The 15,580-nt window shown below is 40.5% G+C and overlaps 1 protein-coding gene across 1 annotated transcript; it reads left to right on the forward strand.

Annotated features, from left to right (window-relative positions):
- Nucleotides 1-1,210: 1,210 nt before the first annotated feature.
- LOC122092715 (MMS19 nucleotide excision repair protein homolog) lies at nt 1,211-3,839 on the forward strand. The gene is made up of 4 exons (XM_042662957.1): nt 1,211-1,788; nt 1,983-2,045; nt 2,138-2,192; nt 3,529-3,839. The coding sequence occupies exons 1-4, from the start codon at nt 1,717-1,719 to the stop codon at nt 3,651-3,653; spliced, it is 315 nt and encodes a 104-aa protein (XP_042518891.1). The 5' UTR covers nt 1,211-1,716; the 3' UTR covers nt 3,654-3,839.
- The last annotated feature ends 11,741 nt before the right edge of the window (nt 3,840-15,580 follow it).

Raw genomic sequence — 15,580 nt, forward strand, 5'->3', positions numbered from 1 at the left:
CGAATTAGGTTGCAAACAATATAGATAATTGTTTGATGGTATATTGTAGAGATTATATGAGGCTGAGCCAAAGTTTGATATGTTAACTCAAGGGGGTAGCGTAGTTGGTGAGCAACGAACTTGGTACGAGTTGCAAACTCGGACGTCCTAAGTTCGACTCCCACTAGGCATACCTTCGGCCACTCACAAGGGGGTGTTTAGTGCTCTTCACTGCTTTCAGTGAAAGTTGAATGGTTTTCATTCAACCCTGGTATGACTCGGTCCATGCAGTTGTGGGGTTAGTATAGGCCCGCAAGACTAGTCAAGCCGAAGGCCTGGATACCCGTTGTTAGAAAAAAAAAAAAGAAAGAAATCGAGTGCAAAAATCTCCTAAGTTGGTTCTATAATTCTTCTTTGAAGATATAATATATATATATATATATATATACCATGTATCGATGGATCGTTTTATCATTGTTAGTATTAGAGTGCTCTATGTGCCAAAATCATAGATTGATGGAGCCCTCTCCTTTCTTGTACCCCAATCCCCATATTACTCTGTGGTTTTCATGATTTAAGTCTTACCTCGTGAATCATATCAATTTGTAGTAGTCCCTATTTAGAGATATTCTCTTTAATGTTTACAAAGTCTCTCTCTCTCTCTCTCTCTCTCTCTCTCTCTCTTACACACACAGTAACTTCTATGTCTTTCTAGACTAGATTTTTATAGTATATATATATATATATATTTAAAAATACAAGTTAAAGAACGTCATTCTGAAACAACAAATGCCTTTACACCAAAAAAAAAAAAAAAAAAAAAAAAAAAAACCCTATCTGCACCATGGTTTTAGGTATTGGTATTGACTATGACCGATCTTGATACTTGATTGATTCGAGATCGGATATCGTATTGGTATTAGGGGTAATCGTAAAAAAAAACCTAATTTTATGAAATATAAGGATAATATTAACCGATCCAAATTGATACAACCAATCCCAGAATGATATTGTATCAGTATTAGTCGATATCGATACTAATACCGAGAACTAAATCCTTGATCTCCACTACCCATCTTTCAAACTTTTCCATATTACCAGCCCAGGCCTTGGCCTATTAGAACATAAACTGCAATTAGTGGAATTTATTTAAGTATATAACTCCTTAGAGTGTTCTCTTCTTCAGTTCTTCTTGGAGTTAAAAGACTTACAAGATGCGTCATATGAGGAGCTCCTTTTGATTTATTAGATTACTGTTTGAAGGATTTGGAGTTAAATGAAGTATATTTTCCCTGTCTATTCTTCTTTCTAGGCAAAGATGACCTGGGAATGAAAACTCTAGTTCCTTGGCTTTCCCTTCCATAACTTGGTTAGTTCAACAAAAGAGAGAACACACTGGAATGTTAGGTTTGAGAGAAAGCCTATAGACCCGTTTTGCATCAAAGGTTACATGGAACAGATCCGAGGAACCATATCAGAATGCAATCCCATCGTCCACCTGTCTTAGGACAAGTGTCGATCGTCGAAGGCGTCACTGCCAGTCTCCGCCCGATCTGCTCCTCGCAGAGGATTTTGATCCAGGATAGTGCCAATACTGCTTAGAGATAGAATCAACACTTTTAAACACCTATTTTTCGCGGCATCCTCTGTAAAACTTGGGTTGAAATCCAGATCCCTCGCACTTCAGTTAACCCTCCAAAACCCTCAAACCCCTGCAAATCCCATTCTACACCATTAATGGCGAAACCGAGCTCTTTAATTCAGCATGTTGAAGCCTTCGTTGATGTCTCTCGTCCTCCGAATCAACAGGTTAAATTCCAATTCTTTATGAACTCTGCTTAAAATTGTGGTTTGGTTGTCTCTGTGGAAGTTAATTCACTCGAATGAACTGTGTTTTCTTTCAATATGAAATTGTTTTAGTGATACGTGAATGATTTGGTTTATTTTGTCTTACTCTGCCTTGATTTCTTGGACTTTGCGTTTACTATGGATGTTTCTTGCAGATTGTAAGTGTAGATGCTGTCGCTTCACTTTTGAAGAATGATCTCGTAACTATAGAAACACTAGTGAGTTTCTGTGAGATTTTCTATATGCGTAATTTAGGTTTTGATATTAGTTATGCATGCGGCATGCCCACTCACTCAAATTCTTAATATAGGTCAGGGAAATGGAAATGTATTTGACAACTACAGATAACGTCATTCGTGCTAGAGGTAATTTTTCCATTTATGGATTCAGATTTGCTTTTTCAATGTTTATTTTTTTTTAATTTTCTTTTCTTTGCTTTTTTCTATTAACGTTTCTGCATAAGTGTTGGGTTGATGAATTAAGTTCAATGTCTACACATTTCATGTTGTTCAGGATATCTTGTTATGTCATATTCCAGGCGAAGTGATGCCATTGTTGAAACAAGGATAAAATGAATTTGCTATGTGGGTGCTATTTATTGTACATTTTGAGGCATAGTTGTCATGATGTCTGGGCAATCCAAGGTGTTGGAGGGGGCTGGGCACAGGGCGGCACCTGGATCCCTAGGCGATGCCTTGAAAACTATATTTTGAGGTTGTGTTATGGATACAGTTGAGAAGAATTGTTGTTTCTGTTTTTCTTAGGGTATCTGACTAGATGATGATGTGGGTAATCTCAGTTTTCTTCTTCCTTGTGCTTGAAAATGTATTCACCACATGATTAAATAAAAAAATATAACCAAATAAGTCACATAGAAGAGCCAGAAGAACCCAGGAATTTAAGAGGTTCAGCAAATCTGCTAATATGGATGAGGAGAGATAATGTTCCCTACAAATAGGGTCCCTATTTCTCTGCTTGTCAGTTTAGTTACATTTCTTGTTGATTTCTACTGATTCGACCCTCTTTCCTGAATATTTGAAGAGGTATTTATAAAGATCTTTGAAGAAACCATAATTCCTTGATATTTAGACTCTGAGAAATAATAATGAGTCCAAATTTGGTTTACCTGGTTTGTGATTGTGCCCTAGTAGAACCTCACTTTAGCTGATCTCATTGCTTTCTGATAGACAACCTTAACTATCTCTAACTTGTTTTTGGGGGCTTAACCATAGTATTTAAATTAGCCCAGTATCGACCAATGTGCTGAGATGGCTATGCGAAGTGACCAAGTGTTATGGCCTACTAAGGTAAGCTGTTGACTGTGCAATTACTAGGCTTCGCCTAGTTGACCAAAAGGAAATGATATCTGTTAAATTTTATGCATGTATTCATTGAATTACTAATATGGTTTTACATCTATGGCAACTAAAAGACAAAATGATGTTCAAATTGAAGTATTGTTAAGATTCAAAATCCAGAAAGTATTATAAGGTTCAGAATAATTGATTACAGGCAATGGGCTGGGTTCATTTTCTTTTATGAGCTATGATCAGATGCACACATAGTATTTTATTAGCTAGAGTTTTTTCTGTTGTTGACTTCTTGGTCTTATTCCCCATTCATTTTGTTTGTTTTTCATCTCATCAATTTTATGCAAAAGCTGTGATATTCAACATCTTCGGCATTTGGGTACAATTTCAGGTATCCTCCTTATAGGAGAAGTGCTTACACGTCTTACAGAAAATCCACTAGACAATGCTACTATACATAGCTTGATAAGGTTCTTCACAGAAAGGCTGGTGAGTCGGCTGTCATTTTGTCCATAGTGGTAGGATTTCTTCGTTGAATGGTTCTTTATTTTTGATTTATGTAATCTTTTTGTCACCGTCATTTCTCCTGGTCTGTTTAAGCTATGTCCTTTTCTTTATTATCTACAAGGTTCAATTTGATTTATTAATACTTCTTGTTTAATAATTAAAGAACCCACACAATTTGACTCATGACTTTTTAATGCCTCAGAAGTGAAAAGTCTTTTAACTAAATTTTCCGTTGAATTTCTTTCTTGTGTGAATTACCTTCGATGCATTGTTTTGAAGGTTGTGCTTTGCTGCTTCAAGGTTTCAAAATTGTTGCAACTGCTTTATTTTTTGTAACATGGACAAATAGGGCTTGTGGGCTAAAAATCTTAAAGAGTGGAGAGGCATTTGGTTCCCTTTGCAACCAAGCAATTAAACCCTATTTGACTAAATTTGCCTGCAATCCAAACTGAGAATGGGTTTTTGGAGTTATCTCACCCTCGCGGGATCATGAACCTTTCTTCCGTCCATTGTAGCATGTGTGTCGCGTAGGGCATGGGGGGGCATGAGGGCATTGACCGTCATCCTCACTCTCTTCGCTATCTCATCAGTTTGTTAGTCCAACTCACAGTGGAAACTAACACGAGGGTTGTGCTCGTTGTAGGACTTAACTCTACACCTTACGGTACGAGCTGACAACAGCCATGCACCACCTGTATCTGCGTTCCTGAAGGAAAACCAATTTTCTTAAAGTTCATCTACTCAACCATTCCAGGAAAACCAATTTTCTGAAGCCCTATATTTCCAGGGACATCAGTTTGCCCCAGTGATCCAGTAAAAGAATGCTTTTGCAGTTAGTTTTTTGTGCGACTTGCATCCTAATGCTCCCTAGTTAAATGGAGAAATTTTTAGGACTTAGAGAGAAGGCATTTGTGTGTTTGGCATAGTCAATATTTGGTCTCCTAGTTCATTATTTGTTTGTGTAGTGAATATAGTCAATATCAGGTTTTTCAACTTGCTAGTAGATGTTGCATGTTTTCCCAAGGAGGAGGAATCAGCGAATCAGCTGTTCATCTGTTCTATATTTGTAGGATATGGACATCCTTTGAAATCTATAGGGTATATATATGGGAGCTGAACATAATCACATCATGATCTGATAGCAAGTACTGTTTTGGGTCCGAATGGAATTAGTTGTAAATGTTGGTCCCATCCTATCTGATGGCGATCCCAGGGTCTGGAAACCCAGCAATCACTATGGGCCCACACAAGCAAGCGAACAACTCAAATCAAGGGCATAGTGACAAAACAGTAAATAAATAGAAATTTATAATGGAATGGCGAGGCTGTAAATAAAAGGAATCTTAAATGATATTTTAGCAATAAGGGAGGGGCGCAATGGGGATTTGGGAATAAAGGTCAATGGCATACTAGGTATCATGGAAACTAAAGGATATATGGTAATTAGATTTGAAGGAGAGGTAAATCTGGAATGGTGAAAAAATAAAGGACAGAGGATATCATTTAACCAGTAGCAAGGAGGATAGATTGGTCCTTGACCAAATAAAAAAGAATGGTGGGGGTTGGGGTGGGGGTTTTAGGGGGGCGGGAGAACCGTCTTCAATCTTGTGATGGCAATAAAACCAGTAGCAAGGAGGGGGTAGCGGTTCGACTGGGATGATTCTTGACGCAAGGTTTCCAAAACAGTGAGAGACGGGGACTCGAGTCTTGTTAAGAAACCCAAGTGCATTACTAGATTTCCACCCCACGAACAGAATCAAAACCCTGTTGTGTCAGTGGTGGAACCCTAGGGATGGACTCCCTCGTTCTCACAGCAGGAGGAAAAGAACTAGAGCTTGGACTCTGGTTAGATTCGCTCTAGGAATGCGATTCGAATTCTAAGATTAGAGGTTGGTTGATGAGGGAGAGTAATAGTAACATATCACAATAGAAGTAACAAAGAAGAAAGAACCAGGGAAGAGAAGAGAACTAGGCTATAAGATCGATAGGGAAGGCAAAGGGAAGTAGCTGAGTTGCGGGAAGAGATTGAAACTGAGGAAGATGATGGAAAGAGAAGGGGAAGATCAACCAACCTGGTCGCACGTGACTTAAGTAACCTCTTAACTCAAATTGTTTCATTCAAATCTGTGTATCAATTACAAGCATACATAATTGGTCATTGCACTTCATGTAGGTTTAGAAGATATTGTTGCGGTGCCAATCTTCATCCTCAAAAGACCTTGTGGGTGGTCAAAATAGGACAAAGAACATAACAAAGTTGTCGCTCCCCATCATTGTCATTGTTGTTGACTTCACCCGTTTCACGTTCTGTCTCCAAATTAATTGCCTTAAGGCTCGGTCACTCATTTGGGGAAAATGGTATAAAAGAATCCCTTTTCTAAATAAACTACCAAATGGTTGGGAGACTGAGTAGTAATATGCCTGTACCCTTTGTATGTAAAACATTGAATGTTAGTGATGCAGATTTATCACCAAAATGGGTTTGTTTTCTTAGGAATAAGTCTATGGTTGGGTTATATGCATGTTGGGCCTTTGGTCCAAGGGTTTTTTTTAATGTAATAGGCAACTTCAATAGTTTAATGAGTCTAAACCATGGTAATAGGTATGCATACGGGATTACTTACTCTGGTTTACATGTTTTGGTCTAGCAGTGGTTTGGTTCATTAGTTGAACCAGTCATGGGGTCAATAAATGTTTAGAAGGTACTTTTACTTTTACTTTTACTTTTTACTTTTCTAAAAAGGGGGAGGAGAATCAACTCACTTTTGTAAGTAATGGTGGGGTGAAGACTTTCCCATACCAACTTTAAGAGGTGATGATTTTTCCACCTTTGGTAGTTGGGGGATGAAGACTTTTCCAACTTTAGTAGTTGGAAGGTGAAGACTTTCCTACCCCAACTTTAATAAGTGAAGACTTTCTATTATTGTTAGTTGGAAGTTGGGTATGTAATGTTTTGTTGAGTTGGTCCTATAAATAGGGATCAATTGTAAGCATTAAAAGACAACTCAGAATTTGAAATCAAAGTTTGCTTATGCAACTCTCTTCTTGTGTTTGATCAAGAATCTCTTGTGTTTGATCAAGAAATCCCTTGTGTTTGATCAAGGTAGGTTGGTGTTTGATCCAGTCGATCCACCTTGCGGTGTGAAGCCCGGGTGTTATATTATTGTTTATTGTTCCATCTTTTTTTCATCTTTCAACAAGTTTTAGCAATATCCTATTCTCCATATCTAGAATTCCCTATTCTCTGAGAAAAGATCCTACCCTGGTACTGTTTTGAGCTTCCTCAATTTCAGTATTACATCAATTGGTATCAGAGCATGGCAGAGAATGAGTCACAGTGGCCGCCGCCTCCACCTGATCCAATGGCAAAAGTCATTGAGATGCTTCAACAGCTCTCTACTGGACAGAAGATCATAAGTGCGAGGTTGCAATCACTTGAGAATCAAAGTACTACTCCAATACAAGGTAGCAATGTACCATTCGAAAGGGAGGACAGGTATCAACTACAATCTGCTGTGCATCGTCAACATAGGAGAAGTGCTGAAAGGGCACAACAAAGAACCCCTACAGCACCACCTACCTTTGAGGAGCATATAAGATCTTATTTCAATGGTGATCTTGAAACACCTCGTCGACGTGCTGATGAATCACAGAAGGTCAAGCTTGAATTAAAGAAGTTCAGCGACAAGCATGATTCCCAGGTATTTTTTGATTNCCCGTCGACGTACTGATGATTCACAAAAAGTCAAGCTTGAATTAAAGGAGTTCAACGGAAAGCATGATCCACAGGTATTTTATGATTGGTTGGCTGCTTTAGATGACTATTTTGATTGGTATGAGTTGTCTGAGTCACGTAAGATGAGACTAGCACGTACTAAGCTAGTTGGCTCAGCCCGCGAATGGTGGAGAACTGAAGAAAGGGATCTAGAAGATCGTGGTAGAGCTCCCATTACTTGGGAAGAGATGAAAGAAGATCTTAGTGCCAAATACTTACCACGACACTTTAGATCACAACTGCAGGACAAGCTGAAAACTCTTCGTCAAGGGAGTATGTCCGTTGCAGAGTATATGGAGCAGTTTGATTCACTCTATTCACGCACTGGCATCAGGGAGAATGAATTACAGGTACTTTCCCGCTTTCGTTTGGGTTTGAGATCTGATATAAATCGTGCTATTGGCGTAGTAGATGTATCCAATGTCAGGGAATGCTTCGAGAAGGCAGTACATGCAGAGGAGTTACTAGCTCCTACGGGTAGAAGGTTTGGATATCAAGCTAGAGAGATCACAAAAAAAATTTCAGCAAAAAATCCTACTTCTTATCCTCCACGTACCACACCTTCTCCACGTGCTGATCACAAGGGAAAGCACCTATGCCTAGCACTGCCATAGTGCAATGCTTTCATTGTCAGGAGAGGGGACATTATGCCAAAAATTGTCCTACACGTCACAAAGTAGCAGTGATGGTTGACGCTGACGATACTCCTGATGAAGATAATTCCCATATCTTTCCAATCCCATTGGAAGAAGAAGACGAAAATGTTGATTATTATGATGGGGCTGAAGCAAATGAAGATGACTCCTATGGAATTCATGTGGTTTCTCGCATATTGGTGGCTGAAACCAAAGGCGAGGATTGGCGACGTACATGCATATTTTACAGCCGCATGCGTTCAGCTAATCGCACTATACAGGTGATAGTTGACAGTGGCAGCTGCGTTAATGTTGTCTCTGAGTTGTTTGTGAAGAAAGCACATTTGAAGGTAGAGAAACACCCGCAGCCTTACAAAGTATCCCTACTGAATGGCAACACTTTGGAGGTCAATCAGCGATGTTTTGTTCCATTACAACTTTCTCGATATGAAGAAAAGGTATGGTGTGATGTTATTCCTATGAAGCTAACTGATGTTCTTTTAGGGAGACCATGGATGTATGATAATGATGTTCTCACTGGCGGAAAGAAGAATCAGTGCATATTTACCTTTAAAGGGCAGCGCACTATACTTGAGCCTATCAATGTACCAGAGGAGATGCGTAAGAGACAGACATTGAGGACTAACCAGAAAGCCACCACCGATACCAACAAGATGCAAGTCCTTCCACAGAAGAAGATCTTAGCTGTTCCACAAAAGCAGTTTGAGCGAACCAACCATGATACAGGCATGATATTAGCCCTGGTTACTAGAGAGGTCACTCCACCACCAACAGTTCAGCTCACACGGCCTATTAGAGAGCTTCTAACAGACTTTTCTGATTTAGTACCTGACGAGCTACCTAATAAGCTCCCTCCCATGCGCGATATTCAGCATGCTATTGACTTGGTACCTGGTTCTGTGCTTCCCAACCTTCCAGCTTACCGTCTCAGTCCTACAGAACACACTGAGCTCAAAAGGCAAGTTGATGAACTACTAAAGAAGGGGTTTATCATTGAGAGCCTTAGTCCTTGTGCTGTACCAGCATTACTTACTGCAAAAAAGGATGGCTCATGGCGTATGTGTGTCGACAGCAGAGCAATCAACAAAATAACGGTTAAGTATAGATTTCCCATACCACGACTTGATGATATGCTAGACATGTTGTCCGGTGCAAAGGTCTTTTCAAAATTGGACCTTCGAAGCGGCTACCATCAAATTCGTATTCGGCCAGGAGACGAATGGAGGACCGCCTTCAAAACCAAGGATGGACTGTTCGAGTGGAAGGTCATGCCCTTTGGTCTGACGAATGCACCTAGTACATTTATGCGAGTTATGACAAAGGTACTTCGTCCATTTATTGGTCGATTTTTGGTTGTATACTTTGATGATATCTTAGTTTACAGCAAGCATCCAGATGATCACATCGACCATTTGAAGCAAGTCTTGAGGGTGCTCCGTATGGAGAAGCTATACATTAATCTCAAGAAGTGTTCCTTTATGCTGCCCAAGGTTGTATTCCTTGGTTTTATTGTTTCCTCCAAGGGGGTTGAAGCTGATCCTGAGAAGATCAAGAGCATCACCAACTGGCCTACCCCGAAGACAATCACTGAAGTCCGTAGCTTCCACGGTCTAGCCTCATTTTACAGGAGATTCATTCGAAATTTTAGTGCAGTCATGGCACCTATTACCGAATGTATGAAGCAGAGTAAAGGCAAGTTTGAGTGGACAACAGCGGCGACAAAAGCCCTCCATCTTATCAAGAAGAAGATGACGGAGGCCCCGGTATTACGCCTGCCAGATTTTAATCGTGTATTTGAGGTGGCAACTGATGCTTCACATATTGGGTTGGGAGGTGTGCTGATACAAGAAGGGCACCCTATCGCTTTCTATAGCGAGAAACTCAACGATGCCAAGCGACGCTACTCGACTTACGATTTGGAGCTCTATGCTGTCATCCAAGTGTTACGCCATTGGAGACACTATCTTATTGGTAAGGAATTTATTCTTTACACCGATCATGAAGCACTCAAACATCTCCATTCTCAGAAGTCAATCAGTCAGAAGCATGCAAAGTGGGTTGCTTACCTACAAGAGTTCGTCTTTGCGATGAAATACAAGGCTGGTAAAGAGAACACGGTGGCTGATGCTTTAAGCCGAAAAGTTCTCACTATCAATACTTTTTCAGCACATGCCGTTAGTATTGATCAGATACGAGATGAGTACGCGTCTGATAAGGATTTCAGAGTTCTATATGCAGAGTTACAGCAAGGTGAGCAACACCCTAAATATTCTGTCCACAATGGTTATTTGTTCTTCGGAACGCGATTATGCATTCCAGACTCCTCCCTACGACATCACATCATAAGGGAGTTACACGGAGGAGGTTTGGGAGGCCACTTCGGCAAGGACAAGACCATCATACAGGTGACTGATCGGTACTACTGGCCACACATTGCAAAAGACGTAGATCATGTCATCAAAAGGTGTCGAGTCTGTCAACTTGCTAAGGGGACCAAGAAGAATACAGGCCTCTACTCCCCACTACCGGTTCCTCATGCACCTTGGCTCGACATTAGTATGGATTTTGTACTTGGGCTGCCACCTACAAGAGAACGGTACGATTCCATCATGGTTGTAGTGGATCGCTTCTCTAAGATGGCTCACTTTTTGCCATGTCGAAAGACCTTTGATGCCTATCATATTGCAAAGCTCTTCTTTAAAGAGGTTGTTCGACTGCATGGGCTGCCAAGTACTATTGTCTCTGATCGTGACGTCAAGTTTATGAGCTATTTCTGGAAGACATTGTGGCTAAAAACTAACACAAAGCTACAGTTTTCAACTGCATTCCATCCACAAACTGACGGTCAGACAGAGGTTGTTAATAGAAGTTTGGGGAACTTGTTGAGGTGCTTAGTCCGAGATTATGAGAAGACATGGCCAGCAATCCTTGACATAGCTGAGTTTGCCTACAATAGCTCTGTGAATAGGACAACGGGGCGCACACCATTTGAGATATTACTTGGAATTCAGCCGCAACGCCCAATTGATCTTGTTCCACTCCCACCCCAGGCTCGAATCAGCCTTGAAGCTGATGAATTCTTGCGCCACATCACAGAGGTGCATGCAAACGTGCGACGACGTATTGCCTTAAGTAATGATGTCTACAAGACTACAGCTGATCGTCATCGTCGTTATGTGGAGTTTAAACCAGGAGACATGGTTATGGTTCGCATAAATCCTGAGAGGTTCCAACCTGGTGTTAACACAAAGCTCCATCCAAAGAAGATGGGTCCTTATAAGGTGCTGAAACGTATAGGACCAAATGCTTATGTGCTCGAATTACCTGAGGAAATGACCATAAGCAATGTCTTCAATGTAGCTGACCTACATCTTTATGTGGGACATCATTCAGATGATGGTGACCTGGAACAAATGCTAAGGCTGCCCCAACTTACACCACCTCTTGAAGATGTTATTGAAGAGGTTTTGGATGATACTTACAAAACCACTCGTCATGGCACCGGTTATCACACTTTTCTTGTCAAATGGAAGGGACGACCACGGACTGATTGCACTTGGATTCATGCTGATGACTTCAAGCGACTCGATCCTGACTTATATGAGCGTTACATGTCTTTCACCCATTCGTCGGAGACGAATGTTTTCAAGTCGGGAGGAGCTGATGCAGATCTGAAGACCTACATCCGTAGGAAGAAGGCCAACAAGAGTAACTAGCATGTGGCCTTACTTTGTTGATGCTTATTAATTTCATACTTAGTTTTTATTTCATGCTTTATGTCTTAGTTTAGTTCCAATTGAACCATGGTCCATGTTGGTCCAATATCGGTTCAATTTAAGTGGTTAGAAGTTACTTTTACTTTTACTTTTTACTTTTCTAAATGGGGGGATCAATTCACTTTTGTAAGTGATGATGGGTGAAGACTTTTCCACCTTTGGTAGTTGGGGGATGAAGATTTTTCCACCTTTGGTAGTTGGGGGATGAAGACTTTTCCACCTTTGGTAGTTGGGGGATGACTTTTCCATTGTAACTTTAAGAGGTGAGGATTTTTCCACTTTTGGTAGTTGGTAGGTGAAGGCTCTTTCAACTTTAGTAGTTGGAAGGTGAATACTTTCCTACCCCAACTTTAATAAGTGAAGACTTTCTACTATTGTTAGTTGGAAGTTGGGTATGTAATGTTTTGTTGAGTTGGTCCTATAAATAGGGATCAATTGTAAACATTCAAGGACAACTCAGAATTTAAAACAAAGTTTGCTTATGCAACTCTCTTCTTGTGTTTGATCAAGAATCTCTTGTGTTTGCTCAAGAAATCCCTTGTGTTTGATCAAGGTAGGTTGGTGTTTGATCCAGTCGATCCACCTTGCGGTGTGAAGCCCGAGTGTTATATTATTGTTTATTGTTCCATCTTTTTCATCTTTCAACAAGTTTTAGCAATATCCTATTCTCCATATCTAGAATTCCCTATTCTCTGAGAAAAGATCCTACCCTGGTACTGTTTTGAGCTTCCTCAATTTCAGTATTAGATCACGTGGAGTTGACAAGGAAGGCCATAACCAGAGAGTTGGCACACTCCCACTTGTCAATCTCAGTACCGGTGGTCGGACGCTTCGTGGTTCCAGTGAGGTATCTATAATAGCCACGGGACTTGATGGAGATATAGACCGAGCATGACCACATAAGGTAGTTTGTGCCATCACGCTTGATAGCATAAGGAGGAAAGGTAGGAAGAGCCGTGGTGTCCCCGCCAGTAGAAGCTGATGAGATGGTAGACATGGTTGTTACTTAAGGGGGTTGTGCAAATAGAAGAGACACTAGCCGGAGATAGAGAAAACACCAAAATAACCAGAAGAAGCTAGAAAGCCCAAAAATCGATAAAGGGTAAAACCCTGATAAAACAATTTTGGGGGTAGCTCTAGAATAGAGATCTCAAACGAAAAAGCGATCAGTACATACCACCACAAGGATAAGAGGCACCAATTGCAACAAACATCAAGACGATCGGAGCATCGAGCGGGAAAAAAGCATCCCGACAATGAAAAAACGTTATCAGGGGGAAAACCCTAAAAAAATGATGAAAAAAAGCTCTAAAACAGAGATCTCAAACGAAAAAGTGGTCGGTACATATCACCACAAGGGTAAGAGGCACCAATTGCAACAAACATCAAGATGATCGGAGCATCGAGTGGGGAAAAAGCATCCCGTCAATAAAAAAACATTCTCGGGGAGAAAACCTTAAAAAATGATGAAAAAAAGGTTCTGGGTCTCTCAGATCATTGTAGAAGAGAGTCTAAGAGCTTAGGGGAAGGATGGGTGGAGGCTAGAAACCCTCTTAGTGGTTTAAGAAGCTTCCATCACGAGAGAAGCAGATGAAAAGCGGAGGGAGGCGCAGATGAAAGAGGCACTAGGAGAGAGAGAGAGAGAAATGAGAAAGAGGCAAAGAGATGGAGAAGAGGGGAGCCCTTAGGGTTTCGGATCCTAAGGCTCTTATTCCATGTTGAATGGGGTAATGACGTGTCTAATATGACACCAACCCTCTTTATTTATAATAATGGAGAGAAGGTTCTAGTATTCTAGAGAATTATAAAGACCATTAAACCCCTTAGGGTCCGTTTGGTAATTGACACTTTCCCTAAAACTCATAAAACCCATTATTACAACAATTAGGGTTGAGGAAGAAGCTATGGATGGCCATAATGAGATTACCTTTGATGATTTCCCAGCGGGAAGAGAAGAAACCGATGCTGAATCCATCGGGCCCTGGAGTTTTGTTGGCTTTGTGGGAGAGGATGGCTGTAATGATCTCATCATTTGATGGTATGGATTGGAGAGAGAAGCAGAATGTGATACAACAACAATAGACCAGGGCTCCTAAACATACATAAGGAGGCCCGGGACAGGGAAAAAAAGAAATAAAAAGGGAGATTACATTACGGCTTGTAAACCCACAAATAGAATATCCCTGTTAATCCCTTGTCTAGCTGGTCTGCCAAAGAACCTGCAGGTCTTGTCTCCAAGAAAGGGAAAATCTTCCCTGAGCAAGTAAGGCCCTAGCTTTCCTAGATGAGAATATTTGCAACATGACATCATACTTTTGTAGTTCCCCACAGGGATAACACCAAACCAGCCCTTGTAGATGGCAAACTGGCAAGTCTAAGGACTTGGATGGCAGCCTAAGCTCCACAGTAGAAGAATCAGTGATTCCAATAGGCCCAGAAAACACCACCGAAACATATTAGAAATGTGGAAGGCCAACCCAACAATCCCCTCCAGTGCAGATTCCCTAAAGATTCCATCCACGTTTAATTTTAGGATGCTGGGAGGGCTATTTTTGTAAATCTAAGTTAAGAACTTAAAAAACAAAAATTGTTTTTTTTTTTTTTTTTTTTTTTAATTTTGCTGCCAAATTTCTTGCAATTTCATGTTAATCACCTTTAATATGGAAGAATGGATTGAGATGTCATTGTCATAGGTGAGATTGCTACCAGAAGTGAGTGTTCAGGGCGTGAGTTGGCACCAACACAAGCATATTTTAGCATTTATCTCTGGTCCACATCAAGTTTCAATTCGTGATTATGAGGATTCAGGTCAGGAATCTGTCTCTTTTTTTTTTAATGAATTTCCTATTGGCTGTTTTTTCTCTTCTTTCTTTTCTTTCCTTTTTCTGTTAAATAGCATCGCCCCTTCAGTGTCTTTTTTAAATCATGCTTATGGAAACTTGCATTGAACGGTGCTTTCCAACATGCTTCTTGTGAACAGAGGGAAAGGATCCGTGCATTCTGACCAGTGAGTCCCAAAGAGATGTTAAAATTCTTGAGTGGAGGCCAAATGGAGGGAGGACACTCTCTATAGCATGCAGGCAAGTGTCATCATTGCCAAACATTCTTGTTGAGATTGTGTTATATGGAAGAAGTGCTATCACAATATTACTGTAATGTATTATTTTTTTAATTTAATTTTAAATTATTAGTCTCTTTTTCTCCCCCCCCCCTTGCTTTCCCTTTTCAGGGGTGGAATTTGCGTTTGGTCTGCTTCTTACCCAGGTAATGCAGCATCTGTGAGATCTGGAGTTGCATCATTTCTGGGCACACTTTCTAGAGGCTCAGGGGTTCGATGGACTCTAGTGGATTTTCTTCGAAGTCCTAATGATGAACAAATTAGTGCACTCTCATGGAGTCCGAATGGAAGATATCCGATCCAAGTTATTTGTGACATTTTTATCTTATAAATACATCAAAGGAGTTTTCACTGGAGTCACTTCTTGTTAATTCCTCCTTGAACATACTATTTTCCTCCCTCTTTTACCTTTAAGCTGAACCATTATAATGTCTGCTGCAAGCTACTGAGCTTCCTTCTTCAAATTATTAATTTTCTTCCCTTCAGCATCCCATAGGCTGCACACCTGTGCCTACTAGTGGTGTTAGTTTTCAAATGAAACTGCTATCTGCATTATTTAATTTGGTTATTCTCCATCCTCGACCTCGTAACATTCTTTATTTATGGTCTTC

Source organism: Macadamia integrifolia, chromosome 11 (assembly GCF_013358625.1).
Source record: "Macadamia integrifolia cultivar HAES 741 chromosome 11, SCU_Mint_v3, whole genome shotgun sequence".
In the NCBI taxonomy this organism is placed as follows: Eukaryota; Viridiplantae; Streptophyta; class Magnoliopsida; order Proteales; family Proteaceae; genus Macadamia; species Macadamia integrifolia.

What these genes read in the sequence shown, in the direction of transcription:
- LOC122092715 (XM_042662957.1), top strand. Translation starts at nt 1,717, where the DNA reads ATGGCGAAACCGAGCTCTTTAATTCAGCATGTTGAAGCCTTCGTTGAT. An exon ending in CTCGTCCTCCGAATCAACAG is followed by an intron (nt 1,789 to 1,982) that starts GTTAAATTCCAA and finishes TGTTTCTTGCAG; the next exon opens with ATTGTAAGTGTAGATGCTGT. An exon ending in TCGTAACTATAGAAACACTA is followed by an intron (nt 2,046 to 2,137) that starts GTGAGTTTCTGT and finishes TTCTTAATATAG; the next exon opens with GTCAGGGAAATGGAAATGTA.